The sequence below is a fragment of the Mobula hypostoma genome, chromosome 12 (genome assembly GCF_963921235.1).
Source record: "Mobula hypostoma chromosome 12, sMobHyp1.1, whole genome shotgun sequence".
NCBI classification, from domain to species: Eukaryota; Metazoa; Chordata; class Chondrichthyes; order Myliobatiformes; family Myliobatidae; genus Mobula; species Mobula hypostoma.
This window is the reverse complement of record NC_086108.1, coordinates 80,712,652-80,740,010: the sequence shown is the minus strand read 5'-3', so window position 1 is coordinate 80,740,010 and position 27,359 is coordinate 80,712,652. Positions and strand designations below refer to the sequence as shown.

General features: G+C 41.6%; 1 protein-coding gene across 10 annotated transcripts in view; it reads left to right on the top strand.

Annotated features, from left to right (window-relative positions):
* LOC134354946 (BTB/POZ domain-containing protein 19-like) overlaps nt 1-27,359 on the top strand; it is a 230,778-nt gene that overhangs the window by 33,442 nt on the left and 169,977 nt on the right. For all 10 annotated transcript variants that reach the window (XM_063064475.1, XM_063064465.1, XM_063064467.1 and 7 more), the window contains exon 3: nt 130-183. In XM_063064475.1, the coding sequence (XP_062920545.1) occupies nt 130-183 (54 nt within the window). The remainder of the gene's footprint in view (nt 1-129; nt 184-27,359) is intronic.

The window sequence follows — 27,359 nt, the reverse complement described above, 5'->3', positions numbered from 1 at the left end:
CTTTGGTACATGTCATTCTTACGTCAAGATTAAGATATCATTTTGATTAGTTCAGGATTGAAGAATGAAAACTATGTTCTCTATCAGTTTGTTTACTTGATCCTTTTTGATTCTGTTGACATTTTTTAGGCTCTGGAAGTATTGACATCAGCAGTGGAATACGGGCTTGATGATCTTCAGAAGGTGAGACTTCCAGTAACTAATACCGATGTACATAATGTAATCTACTGCAGAAGTCGAGAAGAAATTGGATCGCATTGCAACTGAAGTTATCGGGATAGGCAGCGATTCATAAATTCTTGCACAATGCAACTTCCCCATTGCAAAATACTACCAGCATTCTGATTCATAAATGCCTCTGTAATTTGATCAGATAGGACAGAGGAAAGAGTGCACAGTCTGTCTCTCGGCCAAAGCTTCTGCGTTTTGTTTTTCTTTGCATACCTTTCGGATGCTCTCATTTCAAACATAACGTTTAAAAAATTAAAAACCTTTATGTGAATAATATCTCTTTTTGATTGTCCATTCACTCAGTTCATTAAGAGCATAAGATATTGGAGCAGAATTAGGCCATTTGGCTCATTGCATCTGTTCCGCCATTTCACTATGGCTGGTCCGATTTTCCACTTCGCCCCATTTTCCTGCTTTCTCTTGTTTCCCTTCATGCCCTGATCATTCAAGAACCTATCAACCTCTGCCTTAAATATACACAACCTCTATAGCTGCCTGTGGCAAAGAATTCCACAGATTCACCACTCTCTGGCTGGACAAGTTCCTCCTCATCTCTGTTCTAAATGGACACCTCTCGATTCTGAGGCTGTGTCCTCTGGTCTTAGACTCTCCCACCATAGAAAACATCCTCTCCACATCCACTCTATCAAGGCCTTTCACCATTCGATAGGCTTAAATGAAGTCACTTCTCATTCTTCTGAATTCTGGCGAATACAGGCCCAGAGCCATCAAATGCTCTTCATATGACAAGCCATTCAATCCTGGAATAACTTTCCTGAGCATCCTTTGAACCCTGTCCAGTTTCAGCACATTCTTTCTAAGATAAGGGGCCCAGACCGGTTCACAATATTCCAAGTAAGGCCTCACCAGTGCTTTATAAAGTCTCAACATTACATCCTTTCTTTAATATTCTAAGGAGTGTGGCTGGGCATTAATAGGGTGAACCTGCATGAAGCATTTGATGTGTAAAATGTAAAAAAATAACGTTAGCACAATGTGCAGGTATTATTTTTGACTTAATCATAGCTTGTTTCGATAATTAAACACCACATATGAAGTTAGGCGTAGGACCAAGCAACACACACAAAATGCTGGAGGAACTCAGCGGGCCAGGCAACATCTATGGAAAAGAGTGCAGTCGACGTTTCGGGCTGAGACCCTGCAGCAAGACTGGAGAAAAAGGTTAGGTCAGGGGAGGGGAAGGGAGAAACACGAGGTGATAGGTGAAACTGGGAGGTGGGAGGGGTGAAGTAAAGAGTTGGGAAGTTGATTGGTGAGAACGCAGAGGGAGATACAGCGGGAGAAACAGTTAGTTGAATGTGAGTTCCTGGGGTCCTCAGAGGGTCCAGATTGAGAAGCTTGAAAACTAATCTGCAAGCCATGTGGTACACGCTGGCAGTGGAGACATGTTCCCAGGAAGGATACATGGCTGTGGTAGCAGGCCTGGGTGAGCACATAGTCGAAGAGTCTGAGGGCAGCAGAGATCACAGAGGGGGAGCAGGGAGAGAGAGTCTCACTGAACTGCCGTCGAAGGGAAGGTTTAAACTTCTTCAGGGTATGCATCCCTCGAAGAGGTTTCGCAGTGTAGTAATCCAATCTCAATGAGAAAATCTGCAGATATTGGAAATCCGAGCAACGCATACAAAATGCCGGAGGAACTCAACAGGCCAGGCAGCAACTATGGAAAAGACTGCAGTCGATGTTTCAAGCTGAAACCTTTCATCAGGACTGGAGAAAAAATGATGAGGAGTCAGATGGCCTGCTGAGTTCCTCCTGCATTTTGTGTGTGTTCTTGGATTTCCAGCATTTGCAGATTTTCTCTTGTTTGTGGTTAGGCATAGGACCATTTCTCCTGCACCATGTTAGTAATGTGAAGGGGGACTTCTCTGCATATAGGCTTTGCTTTGATACTTAATTGAACCAAATATTTTTACTGAAATTGAAACTAAGAGGAACTTTAAGAGGCTATTAAAATTCTACAACATTTTGACATAATAATGAAGAATTGTTTCCACTGACTTAGTAAGGGTTAGACTCAGCTTGTAACTTATGGGATGATAAATTGGAAGAGTTTTTTCACAGCGGAGTGGAATATTTTCACAGTGGACACAAACATAATTGAGTAGAAAAATAGATAACTTCTGGAAGAAGACGAAACAAAAAAGTATGGCAAAGGGCAGGCAGTTTGCTATTAGCTTTTTTAAAAAATGTCTTTTTGTCCTTGTTAGAGTGAGTCACACTTACATGAAAACACATTTTCCATCTATGATTCGGTCTATTTCCAAACTATCAACAAGAAAAGAAAAATATGCCAATCACTGCAGAAGTGAAATAAAAACTGGATTTGGAGGTAATACTCATAAGGTTAGACAGTATATGTGGAGAGAGAAACAGAGTTAACTTTTCAGGCCAATGAAAGATCATTGCCCTACAATAAATATCAGCTCTGTTTTACTCTATTAGGGAATTTGTTTCATCATTGAAAAAAATAATGCTCCCTTAAATATTTGCATAAGACCATAAGATATAGGAGCAGAACTAGGCCATTTGGCCCATCAAGTCTGCTCTGCCATTTCATCATGGCTGATCCAATTTTCCACTCAGCCCCAATCTCTTGCCATGTCTCCATTTCTCTTCATGCCCTGACTAATCAATAATCTATCAACCTCTGCCTTAAATATACATAAAGACCCAGCTGCCTGTGGCAACAAATTCCACAGATCCACAACTCTCTGGCTAAAGAAATTCCTCCATTCTAAAAGGATGCCCTCCTATTCTGAGGCTGTGTCATCTGGTCTTAGACTCTCCCATCATAGGAAACACCCTCTCCACATCCACTCTATCAAGGCCTTTCACCATTTGACAGATTTCAATGAGGTCACCCCTGATTCTTCTGAATTCTAGTGATACAGGCCCAGAGCTGTCAAATGGACTTCATCTGATAAGCCATTCAATGCTGGAATCATTTTCATGAACAATCAAGAACCTATCAACCTCTGCCTTAAATATACATAAAAACTTGGCCTCCTCAGCTGCCAGTGGCAAAGAATTCCACAGACACCTATCATACATGAAAGACAAAGTTATAAGAGCTTTATCAATGTATCTGTGAAATGGAGATTTGAACATTATTTAACTGTTTCTATAGTTACCAATATGGTTACAGTGGAATCAAAATTCAGCTAACAACCATTTACCTAGAGGCAGTTGATTATTCCCATAAATAATCCCATAAATCAGCTGTAGATGCTGCAGTATCTTTAGCTTTTCAATTTTGTATTACATAAACTATGCAATTTATTTTACAATGTCATTATTAATGACTTCATCTTCCTATATTAATTTAACCTTTGTGCAAGGACACTGACTCTTTGTTGAATACTCATCTGTTGGTAGAGAACACCCTTCAATATTTCTTCAAAGTGACAATCTCAGTGGGCTATCTAAGTAAAAGAGGCATTGATTACAATTGAGCCTCCAGATCCTCACTGTAATGTGACAACCAGACTGCACACAGAATTCCAAATGTGGCCATAACAAATTTTTATGATCCACAACATATCTCATAATTTTTCTGTTCATATTGACCTTATCCACTTGTGTTATCACTCTTAAACAGTTAATCAACGCACCCCAAGATCCTTCTGTGCATCAGTGCTCCTAAGGTTCATGCCATTTACTGTAGACATTCCTTTTAAATTAAACTTTCCAAAGTGTAATATCTCACACTCCACCTGCCATTTTTCTGCCCACATTTCTAACAGATCTGTATCCTTCTGTCTCCTTTGGCATCGCTCTTCAGTAACCACAACTCTGCCAATCTTTGTGTCGTTTGCAAACTTGTTACTGAACCCACCTACATGTTCATCCAAATCATTTGTATGCATTCTCAACAACAGCAGTCCTGCACTGATCTCTGAAACACCACTGGTCGTCAAGTTCAAGGTCAGCTTGACTGTACAACCAAACGAAAAAATGTTCCTCCAGACCACAGTGCATCCACACAACACATACCACACTCAGCACATTAAACAAAATATTACCGCAAATAAGTTAATAAAATATGCATGTAATACACAACACAGGTAAACAGTGGGTTCTTTTTGGTCGTCATAACTGGGGGAGGTAGTGGGATAAACTCCACTACCTATTAAATGCTCCCAATGGTGTGCGTTTCACCAAGCCTCTGACGACCAAATAAAGCTCCTGGCCTTCACATGTGGATTAGCTACTCATCCTGGTGGAACTGTTTCTACTGACAGGAGAAGAGGCAAAGACAGGTTCGTCATCATCAGGTGCTATGCCTAGTTTGAGCTTTGACTGCCATGGCCCACACACTCCTGTTTCGGGTCAAGCAGATCAATTCATTGGTATTCATTTCCAATTCTCTGGCTGCTGTCTCCATCATCATTTGTCTTTGTCTTCCTCTTGCTTTCTTCCCTTCAATCTTTCCCATAATTACCGTGCATTCTAACTCCTCTTTCCTAATCACATGTCCAATGAAGTTACATTGCCTTTTCATGATCTCATACATTATTTCTCTTTTTGTGTTTGCTGTGTTCATGACATCCTCGTTAGATATGTTTCGTCCATGATATTCTTTGCATCCTCCTCAAAAACCACATCTCTGCTGCTACAATTCATTTCCTCATGTTACTAGATATTGTCCAACATTCTGAGCAATATAACATAACTGGATAAACGTAACATTTCAGTACTCTGAGGTGGGTTGTCATGCCTAGTTTAGTATTGGTCAGTATACTCTTCATTCTTGTAAAAGTGTCTTTTGCCATCCCTATTCTTCTTCTGATGTCCAAGTTTCACCTGCCATCTGATGTCACCCAGCTTCCTAAGTAGCAAAAGTTCTGTACTTGTTTTATGTCTTCCCCATTTATTCTCAGCCTGCAGATAGGATTCTCCTTCTTTTTGGATATCACCATACATTCTGTCTTTTTGCAATTGATAGATAGACCCAGTTTTGCACTTTCTTCAACAATTACATCGATTAAGTTTTGTAGTTCTTCCTCCGTACTTGCAATTTACACAGTGTCATCTGCATATCTGAAATTATTGATGTTACTGGTGCCATAAAACCAGTTGCTTTGGGTGGATGGGACTCATAGCCATGTTTGGCAGCTCATTCAAGAAAAGGAAAACTCTGATCTCAAACCTCTGCTGCCTTACAGTTATACCCACTCATGGGATGGCTTTGGGAGTAAACCCTGGGGGAAAAACCTGGAGCTGGAGTCCCTAATCAGTCCTACGTTGAGTTCAACCCTGACTAGCAACTCCTGTGATGTTGCTGGTGCCAAACTGTATTGGTCTTTGCCGTTCCTTTGGGTTCATCAGATGCGTGGAGAGGAAGAGCCTGCTGTAAGGGCAACAGCTTGCTCTCCATATCATACTGCCCTGTTTTGTGTACCAGCTTGCATAGCATGCAGATGGCTAGGTTGCAACATTCATTGTTGACCTCGGCCAATGGAGGGCCTCAGCTAAACAATGAACCGTACAGTGGTGGTGGTCGGGTATCATTAATATCACAGTCTGAAGGAAGAAGCTGTTGCCCAGTATTGTAGTCCTAATCCTGATGTTCCTGTACCTCTTTCCTGACGGTAGTGGCTCAAAGAGATTGTAGGTGGTAGGGATCCTCAACAATGTTTTGAACCCTTCATATTCAGCATTATAACAACCCACTGACTCTACACTCTGTCTTCTATTGCTGAGCCAGTTTTGAATCTAATCTTACAAGTCTCTGTAGATTCAGTGTGCCTTATTTATCTGGATTGGTCTACCATGAGAGGGCTTTACTAAGAGTGTTGAATGCTTTACTAAGCTCATTGTCGACAACATCCACTGCCCTACACTCATTGCCATCTTTGTCACCTTTTTAAAAATCTCAATGAAATTTCTAAGGCATGATCTCCTCCACACAAGTGCATGTTCATGTGATCTCCTCCACACAAGTGCATGTTCATGTGATCTCCTCCACACAAGTGCATGTTCACATGATCTCCACACAAGTCCATGTTCACGTGATCTCCTCCACACAAGTCCATGTTCACTCTCCCTAATAAGTCTCCATGACATGCAGCAGGAAGCTTAAGATGGCTGTCGTAGGCAGATTATGGGTGCTCTGCAAAACGGTCACCTGGTCTTTGTTTGGTCATTCCAATGTAGAAAGGCCGCATCACAAGCACCTAGTGCAGATTGCAGAAGTACACATGAATCTCTGCCTCATGTGGAAAGATCTAAATTCCCTTCACCTTCTCAGAAACCTTAGATGAAAGATAGCTTTATTTGTCATGCGTATATTGAACCATACAGTGAATTGAGTAATTTTGTGTCAAGTCACTTCAGTGAGGACTGTGCTAGGCAGCTTGTAGGTATCACCAAACTCCTAGCACCAACATAGCATGCCCACAACTGGAGCACCTGGAGGAAACAAACAGTGAGGAGATCAGGAAACCATGGGGCTAGTAGCCCCTGCAGAAAAGAGTAAGGTGGGGAGAAGGGTAGATGTGACTGGTGGTGGCATCCCATTCAAGCTCATCGAAATAGCAAAAGGTGATATGCTGGTTGTGGAGGCCAGTGGAGTGGAAGTTGATGACTAAGTTAGCTCTATCTCTGTTCTTTGTGGGGAGAGGTGATAGATGTGAGCAGTTGTGTAGGAAACAGAGGAATTACACATGGAGGCTCCATCAGCTATGGGAGAGAAGAAGCCAAATATCCTGAAAAAGTCCTAGACAGAAAGCCTTATCTAGAGAACAGTTTTTTGATTTAGATTTAGAGTCACAGCACAGTAACAGGCCCTTCTCATCCAATGAACCTGATTACATTCGAGAGACGAATTAATCTACTAACCCATACATCTTTGGAATGTGGGAGGAAACTGGAGCACCCAGAGGAAACTCACATGGTCACGGGGAGAACGTACAAATTCCTTACAAACCGTGGCGGAATTAAACCCGGGTCATTGGCACAGTAATAGCATTATACAAACCATTACGCTACTGTGCCCCCCCCCACCCCCACCCCAGGCCAATGGAAATGGGGACACTGAAAGGAAGTGATATGACATCCTTACAAGAGACAGAGTGAAAGATGGGTGTAGTTGAGTTAACTGTGAGCATCCATAGGTCTATCGTAGGCGTCAGTGGATGGTTTGGTGAAATTAGAGAACTACAGATGTTGGAATCTGGAGCGATAAGCAGATGATGCGGCTGTGAATCGCAACCACTTTTAAAAGATTGAGGTTGGCATCAAATGGAGTGATTAACTCTTAGCTGCAACTAATGCAATTGGAGTTTGTGCTGAAACTGCACCCTAGGAAGAGTGCCACCAGTGGCTTCTACACGCTGCGATCATGGACGTGAGTAGGCAGCATAAATTACCATAAGAGCTGCATCTAAAGCAATAGGTGTGGATGAAAATGTTACTGAATATTGTGATTGCCATGGTAATTTGTACATTTTTTGTTCTGTCTAGCTTTATTTGCATTCATAGGTGTATCTTGGGGAGTGCAAGATAAACGACCTCTGTCTAGTGCTTATTAATAATATTGATCTTTGCTATAATCTGGTGCTTTACTACACAGAGCGTGACTAGTAAATGTGCTCCCTGCAGGCCTGGACCTGCTTCTGGAATTACTTCCAGAAGCTCACAACAGTCTGTCATGCTGAACGCTGAATATTGAGAAGTCTGCATGGGTGTAATATTAATGTGTGATATTTGAACCTGACCTAGGCCAACATGAACCAGAATGAATAAGTCCAAGGTCATGATCTTTTCCTGGTATAACTTAACACAACAGACATTTGCAGAACAGTACAATTTTTTAGGAACAGCTCTCATATTCCTGAACAGTCCACGATCATTATTTTGCTCTCTTTTTGCACCATTTATTTACTGTATTTATTTTTTAATATTTTACTATAATTTGTAGTAACTTTTTAATTTACAGTGCTCTACTGTCGCTGCAGAACAACGAATTTTGGGACATGTGGTATGCCACTGATAAGACTGGTTATGGCACCAGTATTTGAGCAAAAGAATTTATGAAAATTCTGGTTTTGCAGTCCCTGTGCAGCTAATGATCAAGAACAGAGGAAGCATGTGGTGAGATGATAAAATCATGCTCAGATGAAGACTTGCGTGCTGTGATCCATCCTTAACTGTCCAATCAGAAAAATATGCCTGACATGACAAGAATCTGAAAGACACAGTTTGGTCCCATCAGACCCAGATTATATAGCCAAGCTTTAATCAGCCTTGCTTCCCCAGCGTTGGCTTACTTCTGTGGTTCCTCACTTTGCCTAATAGAACATCTGCACGAAGGACTGATCATGTGTCCTTATTATTCATAAGACATTCATGATTTTTTCGAGAGCAGCTCAGGGTTCATTTTTAATCTGTTTCTGCAGCTTTGAGAACCACAAGCAAAGTGTGTTATAGTGCTTTAATTTGATGCAACTTCTGTCCTTACCTGTGTGACTTAAAGGTGTGTAAGACACAATCCTTAAGGAATTGAAAAAAAATAAGAACAAACAAAACTTTATCCATTGAAGAACACAAGAACATAGGAGCTGGAGCAGACTACCAGAACCGGCAAGCCTTACCTGCTATCCAATTAGATTGTGGCTGATTTTTTACCTCACGGCTATTTTTCGGTACTAACTTCATATCTGGAGGGGAGGAGAAGATGCGGCGCGATGCAGCGCTCGCAGCCGCTCCGAATTGATATCGTATTTGTTAAATAGGGGCCGTGCACAATCCTGATTTGATGGAGACGGACGTGAGAAGCATGGAGGAACACCTGGAGAAACTTCTGAAATGCCCGCTTTGCTGCCGCTGCTGCTGCTGCTGTGCGATTGGTAATCTCTGGAGGGTAAGATCCCAGATCCTCGGCTTTGCCTATTGTCTGTTGCCGGGGCCGGGGTCAAAGCGCTCGGCAGAGATGGTGCTCGGTGTCGGAGGCTCTAAGTTTTCGGACGGACTCAGAGTCGGACTGTGGTCAGGTGCTTCCAGGATGCTGCATCGGCAAGTTTCCGGCGCTGGAAGCTCATGGCAGAGGGAGTTTCTCCCTTCAACCATCTGCGTGAGATGATGGGACTTTCGAGAGACTTTGAGACTTTTTTTTTACTGTGCCCATGGTCTGTTCTTCATCTGTATTGCTTTGCACTGTTGTAACTATATGTTATAACTATGTGGTTTTTTTGAGTTTTTTTTAGTCTTGGTTTGTCTTGTGTCTCTGTGATATCATTCTGGAGGAACAAACAACAAATTGTATCGTTTCTTAATGTATGCATTGCTAAATGACAAAAGGGGACTGCGTGTCCTCATAATCTAATCTAATATCCTTTAAATTGCCTTAATATTCAAATGTCGGTTGATCCCTGTTTTGAATTGAATCAGTGACTCATCTGTCACAAACCTCTTGGACAGAGAAATTCAAGGTTTCACTATTCTGTGTATGAAGAAATTTCTTCTCATCTTTCCTGAATTGGTGACTCCTTATTTTGAGACTAACCCTATTTATAGAATTCCCAGGCAGGGCAATCACCCCCCCCTCCCCCATCTACCCTGAGAAAATTTTAGATATTTATCTGGCCATTTTGCTTAAATTCTCCTCGTAGGACAAACCTTCCATCTAGAAATCGATCTTAGGAATCTTTGGTGCATTCCCTTTATAACAAATACATTTACAGTCCTTTTCAGCAGAAATACCAAATCTGTATGCAATATTCCAGGTGCACAATCACCAGCTGCCTATTTAATTTTGGTGAGATATAGCTTGCTAACAATGTAGAGTTTTCTGGTAATGAAAGGCCTATGGATGAAGAAAGTGGACCATAAAGAAATTAATATAATAAATAGTCAGCATGGATTTAAAAAGAAAGTCTTGCTTGACCAACCTTTTGTTTGGAAAGTTTCCAGACGTTGTAGAGAGCAGTAATTGTAATAAAGTAGGTGAAATTCATGTAAATTTTCAAAAGCTTTCACCAAGTAATTTCATAGTAGCCCAATTAAAAAAAAGTAGGTGCTTAAAAATCAGGCTGTTGGAGGAACACAGTAAGTCAAGTTGAGAACCTGTTTCAGTCCAGTCTCAACCTGAAATGTTGTCTATCCTTTTGTTCCACAGATGCTGCTGGGCTCACCGAGTTCCTCTAGCCGTTTCACAAGCAAGAGAAAATCTGCAGATGCTGGAAATCCAAGCAACACACACAAAATGCTGGAGGAACTCAGCAGGCCAGGCAGCATCTATGGAAAAATGTATAGTCGACATTTTGGGCCGAGACGTCAACTGTATTTTTTTCCATAGATGCTGCCTGGCCTGCTGAGTTCCTCCAGCATTTTGTGTGTGTTTCTCTAGCTGTTTTTCTTCTCTCAGATTCCAGCAGCTGTAAGTCTCTTGTGTAAACAAGATTAGAGAACATACAGGTGGCAGAACAGTTTGGTGGTTGGTTTTAGGATTGAAAGCAGGCAATGGAATAAAGGTTAGCTGGCCACAGTGCAAAAAAAGGTTGCATGGTGTTCCACATTGATCAGTGCTGCTTTCACAATCTATTCATTAGCTTTTGGAGCCAAAATTGCAATTTCTGAGTGTGCAGTTTTCAGCAAATTTCTCGGTGATTGGGAGGGGGTGGGGAGAGGGATGTTAATCAACTGTGAGGAAGGTTACAACAAAACAAATAACAGGAGGGATTTATAGACGCGAGATTCTGTAGATGCTGGATATCATGAGCAATTGAAGGGAATAAACAGTCGACGTTTCGGGCCAAGACCCTTCATCAGGACTGGAAAGGAAAGGGATAGAAGCCAGAATAAGAAGTTGGGGGTGGGGGAGGAATCCAGGGAGAGGGAGGAATACAAACTAACAAGTGATAGATGAGACCAGGTAGGGGGAAAGGTGGATGAATGGGGGGGAGAGGAGAGGTGATACATGGAAGGAATAGGTGGAGGGGGTTTGATCAAGGCACGACCGCGCAAGCACATGGACGTCCGCGAGTTAGACTGGCGGGAAGGATTTAAAAGGAGAAGAGTTTTTTTCTTCAGTGGTTTGACTGAGGAACGATTGTGCAAGATGTGGACGTCAGCGAGTTAGACCAGCGGGAAGAATTTAAAAAGAAGATAGCTTTATAAAGCGGGTGTCAGAGTAGAGGGAGTCAGAGTACGAGGGCTTTGGCTCAACGAGGCTTTAGTGATAATGGGTCAAGGTGAGGTAAGTTACTTGTGTAGAATAGAAATAGGAAGTATGTCTGTGAGGCTAGTGTTATGTAGCAGGTGTCAGATTTGTGAGGTCCAGGAGACTCCCAGCCTCCCAGACGGCCACATCTGCACCAGGTGCGTCGAGCTGTACCTCCTTGGGGACCAGGTTAGGGAACTGGAGATGCAGCTCAATGACCTTTGTCTGGTCAGGGAAAGTGAGGAGGTGATAGAGAGGAGCTATAGGCCTCCACTGGGGCCTCGGGAAACAGATAAATGGGTAACAGTCAGGAGAAGGAAGGGCAAGAGTCAGATACTAGAGAGTACCCCTGTGGCTGTTCCTCTTAACAATAACTACTCCTGTTTGAGTATTGTTGGGGGGATGATCTACCTGAGATGTTTCTGATCGCATCCATGATATCCTGAAGTGGAAAGGTGAACAGCCAGAGGTCGTGATACATATTGGTACCAACGACCTAGGCAGGAAAAGGGAGGAGGTCCTGAAAACAGACCACAGGGAGTTAGGAAAGAAGCTGAGAAGGTGGACCTCAATGTTAGTAATCTCGGGATTACTGTCTGTGCCACGCGACAGTGAGTATAGGAATAGGGTGAGATGGAGGATAAATGCGTGGCTGAGGGATTGAAGCGGGGGGCAGGGATTCAGATTTCTGGATCATTGGGACCTCTTTTGGGGCAGGCGTGACCTGTACAAAAAGGACGGTATGCACTTAAATCCGAGGGGGACCAATATCCTGGCAGGGAGGTTTGCTAAGGCTATTGGGAAGAGTTTCAACTAGAATAGCTGGGGGGTGGGAACCGAACTGAAGAGTCGGAGGAAGGGGCTGTTGGTTCACAAATAGAGAAAGCTTGTAGGCAGTGTGAGAGGGAGGTTAGGCAGGTGATAGAGAAGGGATGAGCTCAGACTGCTGGCTTGAGATGTGTCTGTTTTAATGCAAGAAGCATCGTGAACAAAGCGAATGAGCTTAGAGAGTGGATCATGGAGCTATGATGTTGTGGCCATTACAGAGATTTGGATGGCTCAGGGGCAGGAATGGCTACTTAGAGTGCCAGGCTTTAGATGTTTCAGAAAGGACAGGACAGGGAGGGAGGTGGGGCATGGCACTGTTGATCAGAGATAGTGTCACAGCTGCAGAAAAGGAGGAAGTCATGGAGGGATTGTCTACTGAATCTCTGTGGGTGTAAGTTACAAACAGGAAGAGGTCAATAACTCTACTGGGAGTTTTTATAGACCACCCAATAGTAACAGGGACATTGAGGAGCAGATAGGGAGACAGATTCTGGAACGGTGCAGTAATAGCAGGGTTGTCGTGATGGGGGATTTGAATTTCCCCAATATTGATTGGCGTCTCCCTAGAGCAAGGGGTTTAGATGGGGTGGAGTTTGTTAGGTGTGTTCAGGAAGGTTTCCTGACACAGTATGTAGATAAACCTATAAGAGGAGAGGCTGTACTTGATCTGGTATTGGGAAATGAAACTGGTCAGGTGTCAGGTCTCTCAGTGGGAGAGCATTTAGGAGATAGTGATTATAATTCAATCTCCTTTACCGTAACATTGGAGAGGGATAGGAACAAACAAGTTAGCAAAGCGTTTACTTGGAGTAAGGGGAAATATGAAGCTATCAAGCAGGAACTTAGAAGCATAAATTGGGAACAGAAGTTCTCAGGGGAAGTGTATGGCAGAAATGTGGCAAATCTTCAGGGGATACTTGCATGGCATTCTGCACATGTACGTTCCAGTGAGACAGGGAAAGGATGGTAGGGTACAGGAACCGTGGAGTACAAAGGCTGTTGTAAATCTCGTCAAGAAGAAAAGAAAAGCTTACGAAAGGTTCAAAAAACTAAGTAATGATAGAGATCTAGAAAATTATAAGGCTAGCAGGAAGGAACTTAAGAATGAAATTAGGAGAGCCAGAAGGAGACATGAGAAGGTCTTGGCGAGCAGGATTAAGGAAAACCCCAAAGCATTCTACAAGTATGTGAAGAGCAAAAGGAGAAGATGTGAGAGAACAGGACCAATCAAGTGTGACAGTGGGAAAAGTGTGTATGGAACCGGAGGAGGTAGTGGAGGTATTTAATGAATACTTTGCTTCAGTATTCACTACGGAAAAGGACCTTGGCGATTGTAGAGATGATGTACAGCGGACTGAAAAGCTTGAGCATATAGACATTAAGAAAGAGGATGTGCTGGAGCTTTTGGAAAGCATCAAGTTGGATGTGTCACCGGAACTAGATGAGATGTACCCCAGGCTACTGTGGTAGGCGAGAGAAGAGATTGCTGAGCCTCTGGCAATGATCTTTACATCATCAATATGGACAGGAGAAGTTCCGGAGGATTGGAGGGTTGTGGATGTTGTTCCCTTATTTAAGGAAAGAAGTAGAAAGAGCCCAGTAAATTATCGACCAGTGAGTCTTACTTCAGTGGTTGGTAAGTTGATGGAGAAGATCCTGAGAGGCAGGATTTATGAACAATTGGAGAGGCATAATATGATTAGGAATATTCAGCATGGCTTTGTCAAAGGCAGGTCGTGCCTCATGAGCCTGATTAAATTTTTTGAGGATGTGACTAAACATATTGGTGAAGGTAGCGCAGAAGATGTAGTGTACAGTCGGCCCTTCGTATCCGTAGGTTCCGCATCCGCGAATTCAACCAACCACGGATCGGGATCGAAAAAAAAAACCCCCGGAAGTTCTCTGTCCAGCACTCGTTCGGTTGCTACTTGTGTTGTGTGCACCCTTTGTTTCTGTTAAAAAATGGCTCCTAAAAAGCAATTAAGTGGTCAAAGCAATTCCTCAAAGTCTAAGAGGGAGTGTAAAGTACTGTAATCTAGAGATGATTAAAAGTATTACTCATTGTTTGAGCATTGTCCGTCTCGCGTCTCGTTTGTTCGCTACTTGTGTTATGAGCGAGAGGAAGGAGTTTAAGGTTAGTAAGGGATGGCTGGCTAGCTAGGTAAAGCGCTACAGCCTCAAGAACTTAAAGATCACGGGAGAATCGGCATTGGCTGAACCAGCGTTCCCAGAAGAGCTACGATGGTTGGGTCTGTGCTGAACATGTACAGACTTTTTTTCTTGTCATTATTCCCTAAACAATACAGTATAACAACGATTTACATAGCATTTACGTTGTTTTAGGTATTATAAGAAATCTAGCGATGATTTAAAGTATACGGGAGGATGTGTGTGGGTTATATACAAATACTACACCATTTTATATACCAGACTTGAGCATCCGCAGAATTTGGTATCCGTGGGTACGGAGGGCTGACTGTATGTGGATTTCAGCATATGGATAAGGCCATGTAAGGCTTATTGAGAAATTAAGGAGGCATGGGATCCAAGGGGACATTGCTTTGTGGATCCGGAACTGGCTTGCATACAGAAGGCAAGAAGTGTTTGTAGATGGGTCATATTCTGCATGGAGGTTGGTGACCAGTGATGTGCCTCAGGAAACTGTTCTGGGACCCCTGTTCTTTGTGATTTTTATAAATGACCTGGTTGAGGAAGTGGAGAGATGGGTTAGTAAATTTGCTGATGACTCAAAGGTTGGAGGTGTTGTGGATAGTGTGGAGGGCTGTCCGAGGTTACAGTGGGACATCGATAGGATGCAAAACTGGGCTGAGATGTGGCAGATGGAGTTCAACCCAGATAAGTATGAGGTGGTTCATTTTGGTAGGTCAAATATGATGGCAGAATATAATATTAATGGTAAGTCTCTTGGCAGTGTGGAGGATCAGAGGGATCTTGGGGTCCAAGTCCATCCGGCACTCAAAGTTGCTGCGCAGGTTGACTGTGTGGTTAAGAAGGCATACAGCGTATTGGCCTTCATCAACCGTGGGATTGAGTTCAAGAGCCGAGAGGTAATGTTATAGTTATATAGGACCCTGGTCAGACCTCACCTGGAGTACTATGCTCAGTTCTGGTCACCTCACTACAGGAAAGATGTGGAAGCTATAGAAAGTGTGACGACTGGATTTACAAGAACGTTGCTTGGATTGGGGAGCATGCCTTATATGAATAGGTTGAGTGAACTCAGCCTGTTCTCCTTGGAGTGACGTAAGATGAGAGGTGACCTGATAGAGGTGTATAAGATGATGAGAGGCCTTGATCGTGTGGATAGTCAGAGGCTTTTCCCCAGGACTGAAGTGGCTAACACATGAGGGCATGGTTTTAAGGTGCTTGGAAGTAGGTACAGAGGAGATGTCAGGGGTAAGATTGTATGCAGAGACTCGTGAGTGCATGGAATGGGCTGCTGGTGACGGTGGTGGAGGCGAATACAATAGGGTCTTTTAAGAGGCACTTGGACAGGTACATGGAGCTTAGTGAAATAGAGGGCTATGGGTAACCCGAGGTAATTTCTAAAGTAAATACATGTTCGGCACAACATTGTGGGCCGAAGGGCCTGTAGTGTGCTGTAGGTTTTCTAAGTTTCTATGAATATCAGAGCACAATTGCATCAGTCTTAAATGTTGCAAGTCCAGATAAAGGAAGAAAATCTAGCAGAAGGGTTTACTTCAGTGGAGAAGTTATTGCTGAACTTTGGTAAGACCATGGAAAGAATATTGTTCACAGTTCTGTACGTATCGTAAAATGTAATAAAGAGGCTATGAAAGGTAAAGTCAATTTTGTTTCTCTTTTGCTGTGAGGTAATGGAGATCTGTAAGATGATAGGTTTTGAAAGAGTGGCTTTAAGAGCAACAGAATGAGGGTTATTATCACTGACAAAGGTAATAAAATGTGTTATTTTGCAGCAGTAGTATAGTGTAAGACATAAAAATACCACAAATTACAAAATACATGAGTCTTGCAAAAGACATTGTGAGGTAGAGGTCAAAGCTTCATACACAATTTGTAAACTAGATGGCAAAGGGGAGGAAGCCTTCTTAAAACATTGAATGTTTTTCTGCAGGCTCTTGTATCTCCTCCCCAATGATAGTAATGCAAAGAGGGCATCTCCCGGTTGGAGAGGATCTTTAATGATGGACGTGTTTCCACTTAGAGAGAAGGGACCAGCAATATAAGAGAGTCACTGAGACATCTGGTAGGAGATTCAGAGGGAATGCCTTTAACATTGTTCATAATGTTGGGGAATTGATTGAAACGTAGATTTATAGAAGATTAGATCGGGTACGCACATAAAGGAGAAAGGAAAAGATAACCAGATAGATTTAGAAGAAGATGGAGAGGAAGAGGTTCATGTGCAGCCTGAACACCAGTGGGTTTCTATATTGTTTATACAATAGAATCATTTGCATTGACAGATGAATAAATAGTAGTGAAAGAGATTGAATGGACTTTCTCCTTACTTCTGTGTATTCTGCTGTGGAAATGAAGTGTTTTTAATGTTGTGTAGCCTCCAGGTTTATATTTTTGAGTTATTAAAAAGGTTGATTATGTTCAAAGGAGCAAATCTGGCCTATATTATCAAACTTGACCTTATTTGATTCCTGAGGCAACCTTTAATTGACTAGAGAATATAAACTTGTTAATTACATCAATGTGTAAGTGCTTGGTTGGTTCCTAACTGGGACTGAAAGTTGACATCTGCTGCATTATAATCAATATTCCTGTCACTCCAGTATCAAAACATGATCCAAATTCTCTTTATCACTTCCCAGTTTTTGTTCTTGCTGTGTGGACAATTCACATTGGAGATCTTGGAATGCCAACACACACTACGGAATGTGCATGATGATATTATAGTTACACTCATATACATATCTCTTTCAAATGTATTCATGTTACTTGGGATTCAATATTTCTGCTCAATTATTGGTAGGTGGTGAAAGTATTTTCTAGCCTTGTACAGTACAATGAAATGACCAGGAAAGAACTGAATTAATGTTGAAAAATTAACTTGCACATTTTGAGCAGGGGAACAGTCATTCAGAAAAAATATTCCAAGAGCAGGAAATTGCGCAAGGTGATGCTTTTTGTTGACAGTGTGATCTAATTGTTTTCATAGGAAACATTCATTCAAGTAGAGCTTGTAAAAGGCATTTTCTCACAACATGAGAGGATTTCTGAAGTGATCATTCATTTTGCAATTGACAACAGATGGGTTTCTCTGGATAACAACCATTACCCACTTACTGATGTGACTAAGATCAAAGCAAAGAGTCAAGAGGTTAAACTTTCATCTTTCCAGAACAGTTATTTATTTATGTGTGTGTGTGTGTGTGTGTGTGTGTGTGTGTGTGTGCTTTCACTTCATGGATATGCTTCCCATTTCCCCTCTTGAACCTTGTATCTTTTGCGATTTTGAAAAGTTAGGGGGAATTGTCTACACCAACACCATCTCTGGTGCTCGTCATAGTTATTTACAAACGAAGTAAAAAAACTTGCTTTGACACAATGCCTTTCCTATTCAAGCGACCCCAAAGGCAACGAAGTACCATTGAAGACTAGGCAGAGATGGCAGAGAGTTTTTGTACAGTGTGGTCTGATCAATGGATTTAAAGTATTTAACAAGATAATCCGTGTTTCTCTGTTCAGTATTCTTGGCTGAAGAATAAATATTGAACTGAACATTAGGAAGATGTGCTATGGATGCAGCTGGAGATTTGCTTTATTGCCTTCTTATCTAAAACACAGAACCTGTAAGGGTTCAATGCCCAAATCTCAATATTGTGGACCTGTGGTTGAACTACGGGAACAGGGCATGAATACAAAGTTTGCTGATGTAGTAGCATCAATATTGCTGTTAGCCAAAGTGAACAAGAGGCAGGTGGATCATAAACCAATTCTGCACTTCATTTCACATGTTACTCTCAGGACAAATTCTATTACTTTTTTTCCCTCCACTTTCTATTCAAACTTGTGCTTTCTTCCTCATGCTGTTAATCCCTGTTAATCATTTATAGTGACAGAAAAAGTTTCCTTATTTTCTGATGTTCATTCAGATTTTTATTTTTTACTATTTCTAATGTAACTTTTGTTTTCTGCTTTCTTGTGTTTGAATTGTGCTAACACACATAGCGGTAATAAGCGAATCAGAAATCCTTGGGTGATTGTTACACATAGCACGTTTTTACCATTAGTCTGGGTCAGATGAAATAATTTGGTTGAAGATCTTCAAGCTTTCAATCTGTCTGGCTTTGCTAAGCTGTAATTAGCACTTTTATCACTTACTGGGAGAAATTATAAATAGATGTTTTTTCCTGCTCTTTGTAGTTTTACTAATGATGTGGCTGATGCTAATAACTGCTGTTGAAATATGTTGAAATTGCATTGAAGGTTTAAATGGCATTACTGAAAATTGCTGAGTGAGATGTTCTAAGTAAATGTTTTTTTATTGATGAAGCTTGTGCCTATGGCCTTTAGCATTATCATGGAAAAGGATAGAATCAGAGAGGACAGAAAAATTTTTAAGTGGGGAAGGGCAAATTATGAGGCTATAAGGCTAGAACTTGCGGGTGTGAATTGGGATGATGTTTTTGCAGGGAAATGTACTATGGACATGTGGTTGATGTTTGGAGATCTCTTGCAGGATGTCAGGGATAAATTTGTCCCAGTGAGGAAGATAAAGAAGGTAGGGTGAAGGAACCATGGGTGACAAGTGAGGTGGAAAATCGAGTCAGGTGGAAGAAGGCAGCATACATGAGGTCGAGGAAGCAAGGATCAGATGGGTCTATTGAGGAATAGAGGGAAGCAAGAAAGGAGCTTAAGAAGGGGCTGAGAAGAGCAAGAAGGGGGCATGAGAAGGCCTTGGCGAGTAGGGTAAATGAAAACCCCAAAGCATTCTTCAATTATGTGAAGAAAAAAAGGATGACAGGAGTGAAGGTAGGACCGATTAGAGATGAAGGTGGGAAGGTGTGCCTGGAGGCTGTGGAAGTGAGCGAGGCCCTCAATGAATACTTCTCTTCAGTATTCACCAATGGGAGGGAACTTGATGATGGTGAGGACAATATGAGTGAGGCTGATGTTCTGGAGCATGTTGATATTAAGGGAGAGGAGATGTTGGAGTTGTTAAAATACATTAAGATGGATAAGTCCCCGGGGCTTGACGGAATATTCCCTAGGCTGCTCCATGAGGCAAGGGAAGAGATTGCTGAGCCTCTGACTAGGATCTTTATGTCCTCGTTGTCCACGGGAATGGTACCGGAGGATTGGAGGGAGGCGAATGTTGTCCCCTTGTTCAAAAAAGGTAGTAGGGATAGTCCGGGTAATTATAGAGCAGTGAGTCTTATGTCTGTGGTGGGAAAGCTTTTGGAAAAGATTCTTAGAGATAGGATCTCTGGGCATTTAGGGAATCATGGTCTGGTCAGGGACAGTCAGCATGGCTTTGTGACGGGCAGATCATGTCTAACAAGCCTGATAGAGTACTTTGAGGAGGTGACCAGACATATAGATGAGGGTAGTGCAGTGGATGTGATCTATATGGATTTTAGTAAGGCATTTGACAAGGTTCCACATGGTAGGCTTATTCAGAAAGTCAGAAGGCATGGGATCCAGGGAAGTTTGTCCAGGTGGATTCAGAATTGGCTTGCCTGCAGAAGGCAGAGGGTTGTGGTGGAGGGAGCACATTTAGATTGGAGGGTTGTGACTAGTGGTGTCCCACAAGGATCTGTTCTGGGACCTTTACTTTTCGTGATTTTTATTAACGACCTGGATGTGGGGGTAGAAGGGTGGGTTGGCAAGTTTGCAGATGACACAAAGGTTGGTGGTGTTGTAGATAGTGTAGAGGATTGTCAAAGATTGCAGAGAAATATTGATAGAATGTAGAAGTGGGCTGAGAAGTGGCAGATGGAGTCCAACCCGGAAAAGTGTGAGGTGGTACACTTTGGAAGACCAAACTCCAAGGCAGAGTACAAAGTAAATGGCAGGATACTTGGTAGTGTGGAGGAGCAGAGGGATCTGGGGGTACATGTCCACAGATCCCTGAAAGTTGCCTCACAGGTGGATAGGGTAGTTAAGGAAGCTTATGGGGTGTTAGCTTTCATAAGTCGAGGGATAGAGTTTAAGAGTTGTGATGTAATGATGCAGCTCTATAGAACTCTGGTTAGGCCACACTTGGAGAACTGTGTCCAGTTCTGGTCGCCTCACTATAGGAAGGATGTGGAAGCATTGGAAAGGGTACAGAGGAGATTTACCAGGATGCTGCCTGGTTTAGAGAGTATGCATTATGATCAGAGATTAAGGGAGCTAGGGCTTTACTGTTTGGAGAGAAGGAGGATGAGAGGAGACATGATAGAGGTGTACAAGATAATAAGAGGAATAGATAGAGTGGACAGCCAGTGCCTCTTCCCCAGGGCACCACTGCTCAGTACAGGAGGACATGGCTTTAAGGTAGGGGGTGGGAAGTTCAAGGGGGATATTAGAGGAAGGTTTTTTACTCAGAGAGTGGTTGGTGAATGGAATGCACTGCCTGAGTCAGTGGTGGAGGCAGATACACTAGTGACGTTTAAGAGACTATTAGACAGGTATATGGAGGAATTTAAGTTGGGGGCTTATATGGGAGGCGGGGTTTGAAGGTCGGCACAACGTTGTGGGCTGAAGAGCCTGTACTGTGCTGTACTATTCTATGTTCTGTGTTCAATGTTCTATGTACACCAGTGCCCGGTATAAAATACTATTGAAGAATCAGTTACTGTGAAAAATATTTTAAAAACAGTGACACATTGGTTCTGGTAGCCATAAAACTACTTGAGTAATTGAGTGACTTTGGAGATCACTGGAGTTAATATCAAAAAAAGAATTCTCTGACGAAAAAAAGTACTGTTCAGACTTTGAAAGGCAGGAAACATTCAAGTATGAGAAACATGGTGGAAGGCTCACCATCTCCTACTTGTTCCATTACCAGAAGTTTGAGAAATCAATATTCATGCCATCAGGTTGGAGGTTACTAAGACAGAATATAAGGTTTGTTCCTCCAACCTGAGTGTGGCCTCATCATGGTATTAGAGGAGACCATCAACCATGGAATCTGCTTCTCATTCCAGTTCCGATTTGTCAGTCTGCAGCCTCCCCTCCTCTCCTTCACCATTCCTCATTCCTGTTTCCCTCTCTTCGCTTATCTCCTTACCTGCCCAACACTTCCCTTTGGTGCTCCTTCCCCTTCCCATTCTTCCATGGTCTTCTACCCTCTCCTATTAAATTTCCCCTTTTCCAGCCCTTTCACTAATCATCTTCCCAGCTCTTTACTTCACCCCCCCCCCCACTTCCCGGTTTCACCTATCACCTGCCACCTTGTACTCCTTCCTCCCATCCCCCCACCTTCTTACTCCGACTTCTCCCCTTCCTTTCCAGTCCTGATGAAGGGTCTTGGCCTGAAACATCGACTGTTTTAACCTCTTTCCACAGGTGCTGTCTGGCCTGCAGAGTTCCTCCAGCGTTCCTCCAGCATTTTGTGTGTTTTGCTCAGGATAATAAATCACCGATAGCGGTGTCTTCCAGAGTCATTATATTTCCTACTGTTTGTGCGTTTGTTCAATTATTTTATCATTTTTAACATTATGTGATAGGCCTAGACAGAGTGGATGTGGAAAGGATTTCCCCAAACGTGGGAAAGTCGGAGACCGAAGGGCACCCCTTTAGTGCAGGGATGAGGAGGAATTTTTTCAGCCAGAGAATAGTGTATCTGGAATTCATTGCTACGGTTGGCTGTGGAGGCCAAGTCAAAGGTTACAGGGGAAGAAGGTAGAAGGTTGAGTTTCAGAGAGAAAAAAAAATCAGCCATGATCAACTGGTGGAGTGGACTTGATGGACCAAATAGCTTAATTCTGCTCCTATAACTAATTGTCATCACTGGCATCCTTATGTCTCGAGAGTTGATGGTGTGACACTTCTCTGATGGTTCTTAGTCTTGTAGACTTGGGGCTATTTGCACTCTCTGCAGTGGCTGTAGAGCCCCACTCTAGAGTGACAGTCTCGTTCACAGTGGCTGCAGGTGACGGAGGAAGGTGCTCTGGCTTTTCTTCTGCCTCTCTCGTTGATGAGCATGTAGGTCCCTGCTATCTCAGTACAGTGTACCGTGCTTTTGACTGCGACCCTCCGTGCTGTCTGGTCTTCGACTGTTTCCTCCCATGTGTTCAGGCCGATGCCCGTCAGCTTCACGTCTCACTTGCAGACATCCCTGTAACGGAGGCATGGTCTTCCTCGTGGGCGGTAACCTTCACTCAGCTCATCCTGCAGCATGTCCTTGGGAAAGTGTCCCTGGTCCGTCCGTTTGACACGGCCCAACCATCTCAGGCATCTGTGACTGAGTAATGCGTGGATGCTGGCGGTGCCGGCCTGCTGCGGAACCTCAATAATGAATAGCTTTGTATTATCTATGCTGAGATGCATCAAGATAATTATATACTTAGATAAGGATTTTAAATAAAGGTAATATTCTACATTACCAGTACAGATGCTGAATAGAGCTTTGTTAAAAGTAAAGTTTTGCTCCAACATTGTCTTCAGCATTAACTTAAGACTGAGCTCTCTATAGAAAGAGTTCAAAAAATTTATTTTATATTTGAGATATAAATCTATTTTAACATTGAACGTAATATTTTGTATTTTCAAATTCTTTTTGGAATAATGAAGCAACATTATACAAACCACCAGTTCGCAATTCACAGATAACAGAGATAGCAATATTGCTGATTTTGGTAATGGAGAATGGGGATGAGGGGAGAAAAAAGAACTGGAAGCCTTTTCCTGTGCAAATTGTTGGTCAGTTTTACATCTCTTTGTCGCTATTTGCGACATCCAGGAGAGATGTGAAACTGTTGAAGGAATATGCCTTTTATTGTGAACTTGAATAAAAGGACTTGAAAAGGAGCCAAATTTATAAAATTATTTGCTAATGAATTGCAGGGAAGCTGTCCAATTTGTTAGGGGAGAACTAAAGTTAAATCTTAGCTCCACGAGGATAGTACCTAAACTCTCTGCTGCCTGCTTCTTGTGTTATTTTTAGAGATATAGTGAGTGGATCACTGGGTGCAACACTAAATGCTTGTGTAATTGAATGTATGTAACTGCAAGAAATGTTAGGCATTTCCTTTCGGGTGGCCAAAATTGTTTAACCTACCGCAAATTTTAGAGTGCAGTCTTCTTACGTTGACTGGATGTGAAACAATTTCTTGGATGCAGAACGCACCTCAAAGCACTCTGTCTTATAATGCAACCGCTGTTTAATTAAAGTCATCTGCTAACTTTTCTCTAGATGCCCATCTGCCTTGTTCTCTGTTGTATAGTTAGTTTCAAAACTGGTTAGAAATTGGAATGCAAATTAGAGAAATGGTGTTTTGTTCCTTGGTGTTTTAGTGCTTCAGGACCTCTTAATTGCTGACATTGTGATTGGGTGTGGTATTTCAATGGCTTTTACTTTGTTAATTCTGCAATGTTTACAGCTGCCAAGTTTCGGTGATACTGGCAGCACTATAATATTTGCAAAATTAATCTTCTTGTATATCTCTCTTGTATAAATAAGGGATGACCCACTGAGAATTAAAGCTGTGGCTGCTATTAGTCAGGCATCACACATGCAAGCTTGTGTCTGCTCAGTATTTTTCAATGGTCCCCCTGGACCACTTTACCACACTGCTTACTTTTCATCTGTGAGTTAGTGAATCAGAAGGAAGTGACCAAAATCTAGGACCTTGCTTTTGAATAAATCTTTAGATTTTTATTACGGTATGTTTATGTTTGAAATAAAGACTGCAAACTTTGTCTTTGGGTGCAGATGTTACATGGATTGGATACTGCCTGCAGAGCCAGAAAAAAAGCTGGCATGAAACCATAAATTGTACAAATTCCACAGCTTACAGTTGAAAGTCTTGGAAGAAAGCATCAGCGAATATTTCAGTGCAGTGCATAAGCAGTCGATGTGCAGGGCGGTGCAGAGTTTCCTACCCTCCAGGTTTACTCTGGTTGCTCTGGTTTCCTCCCACAGTCCTAAAATATACCAATCAGTCAGTTAATTGGTCCTTGTAAATTTTCCTGTGATTAGACTAGTGTTAAATAGGTGTGTTGCACTCTGTACAATAGGCATCCCTCTAATGTTATGTCCTTTTTTTCCCTTTTTTTTGCTCATTTTATTCTCCCACATGTCTGAGCTTATATGTTCTTGTTGATTTTATTGTTTTTTGAAAATTATGAAAATAAAGTATTTTTTTTAAAAAAAAGGGTGGGTTGCTGGGTGCTGTGGCTCACTGGGGCCGGCAGGGCCTGTTCTGTCTTGTACCTCTATATAAATAAATAACATATTTTACTTAACCTACAAATTATATAAGCAAACTTGTGAAAAGTTTGATCTGGGATGACCAGACTCCTAGGGTATTTTTTTTGCTTCATGTTACTTTCTGCTGCACAATAAATAATTTCCAGAGAGATATATGATAGAGGCATTAATGTGCATCAGTTCCATAGATTGCATCCATATTAGGAAGAGCAACAGAGTAAAAGCTGACAGTAGGTCTCTGACTCAAGTCTGTGGTGTTGTCTCACTGCAAGGTCAACAAAGTTGAGTGAAGGTGCAGCTCTCAGCAGGCCTGTCTGTCAGCAGTACTGTTTGATGAGGTGCACCGCTCTGTGATCTTGAACAATCCTTCAGCAGTTTCAAAATGTTTGGAGATTCCTTTTGTCTGCGTTGTGACCTTCAATAAGTCATGGTCTCCAGGAATTTTCACAGATTTTAATTGCTTCTGTAATATTATAGGTCCTCACAGCAGCTGAAGCACCCAAGTACTTGCCCTTGAATTCTGCTTTATATCAAATATGAGGCAATAGATTCATGCTCATTTATTTTATCATGGGAGAGAAAAATAACTTTGACCCTTTTCCTAAGCTGAACATTTTTTTCCTTTTTATTCTTGTGAAAAAAATTACTTTCCATTTTTCAGCTTCCTCCCTATTGCACATAATAAAACAATGTTAAAAGGCAAGCAGAGACTTGCTATCAGACAGCCGGCAGTGACCTTCTTTGAGCAAGGCACTGGAACATGTATGACTCACCTATAAATTAAAAGGTCATCTATCTGGCTGAAAATCTCATGCTTGAGGGAATAGGTATAAATTTTTTATCCATACAGATCTGAAAGCAATATGACCAGAGTCATCCAAATTTGGAAAAGGGAGAAGCGTGCGTTGGAAGCACGGATAATTGAATCTGCAGACCATTTCTTTATATCAACACGCCAAATCCTCTAATTCTAAAACCTTACAATTTCTTTATCTCTCCTAGTGGCTTCCAGACCCATTTCTGGATTCCATGTTTCTAAGTTTACAGGATAAAGAAAATAATTTTAATTCAAATTCATGTTATCATTTTATTTCATAATTAGATTCAAAGGCTTCTAAAGCCAAAATAATCCCAATGGATTGCTGGCATTCATCTAGTGGTTATGAAAGCCTGAACACATTTCAGAATTTCCATAGAATATGTGTTTTCAAATCTTCAACTGATCCCAAGTGTAAAATTATTATTTACAGATTGTGATATATGTGATTATTTTTACCAGAAATTCTTTGCTTCTCTAACCAGCTTTGCAGTTATGATTGCAAAGGCAATGATGTGTTATTCAAGACAGCCTGCTGCATGAAGAGGTGTTTTGGGCAACCTGTGATTTATTGATCTTCTGTAATGTTGATGAAAAGTGGAAATAATTTATGATTCGAGTAAGAATATTATTGTTGCATTTCTTTTTGCTTGATGATGTGGCAGAAGTCAGTCAAAGGCCTTCCAGGAGAACAATTCGCAGTTTGAAAACATTCAGATGTTTTATTGTTTTATTTTTGCCCATCCAATTAAAATAACAATATCACATTAGTGCAGGAGTGATTAGGGAAAAAAAGTGAAATGATATCTGTAATACAGTCTTGTTCTATTGAAATTCATTAATACCTTGTCAGTTTGTTCCTTACAGTGCAAAGCAAGAGCATAATTTCGTATTAATATGCAGCTGGGATTTTAAGATTGCTAAATCTAGAGGCACAAATAATTGCAATTTTTTTCTTTGAACTTTACACCTCTATCATATGAACATTCCTCTGGCAGCTGATCTGATTGCCTTTTTAATAAGAGCTGTTCGTCTATTTTGGGAGTTGCAGGAACCATTTCTGAAGAGCTAATGAGAAGCTGTATTGAAAAGAATGGCAAGAAATGCTCCCATTCCAAATGTTAAATGTAGCACATCATGCTGTTTTGTATTTAACAAAAACAAGCATATTACTTTAACAGGTAATGTAGAATTGATATATCTGTTGCAGTTAAACCAACTAATTTACTGAGTCGTGTTCATGGCACACTATAATTAGGGAAGTTTTGCAGATTTCAGCAGTTTTTTAGAAGCCATTTCAGCAACATTATTAGAGGTGTTTGCTGACTGCCTTATTCAATATATCTCAGTTCTAACAAAACCTGATCCACAGTCCTACAGAGCTTAATGCCTGATCATGAGCATCAATACAGAAGGGTGCTCCTTGGAGATTGATGGTTCTTCTTGAAACTTATTATAGCACTTTTGAGAGGAAAAATGGGAAGAAAGATAAATAATTTGTTCTGTTGAGATTATTGATGTAGCTTGAAAGCATTCCAGATTTTCTCCAGTTAAATGTGTCTCGGCTTGTCCTAAAATCTTCCATCTGTGTAAGTCAGCTTCTGTATACACCTCATATTTTTCATAAGTTGAAATTTGACTTGAACTATGAAATAGCTGAGATACGAGTCATCAATTACTACTAATAATCTGTGTTCAAGGACTTATCTGTGGATCTGAATGAATGCATCATGGTTCTCATGAACTTTATTGAAACAGTTGTGGAAGAGTGTGTCTTGACAAAATCATCCAGAGTCCTTCCCCAACCAGAAGCCCTGGATGAACCATGAGATCTGCAATCTGCTGAGGGCCAGATCAGAGGAAATTAAGTCTATTGACAAAGAGAGTTACAAGGGGTCCAGGTATGATCTCCGGAAACCCATCTC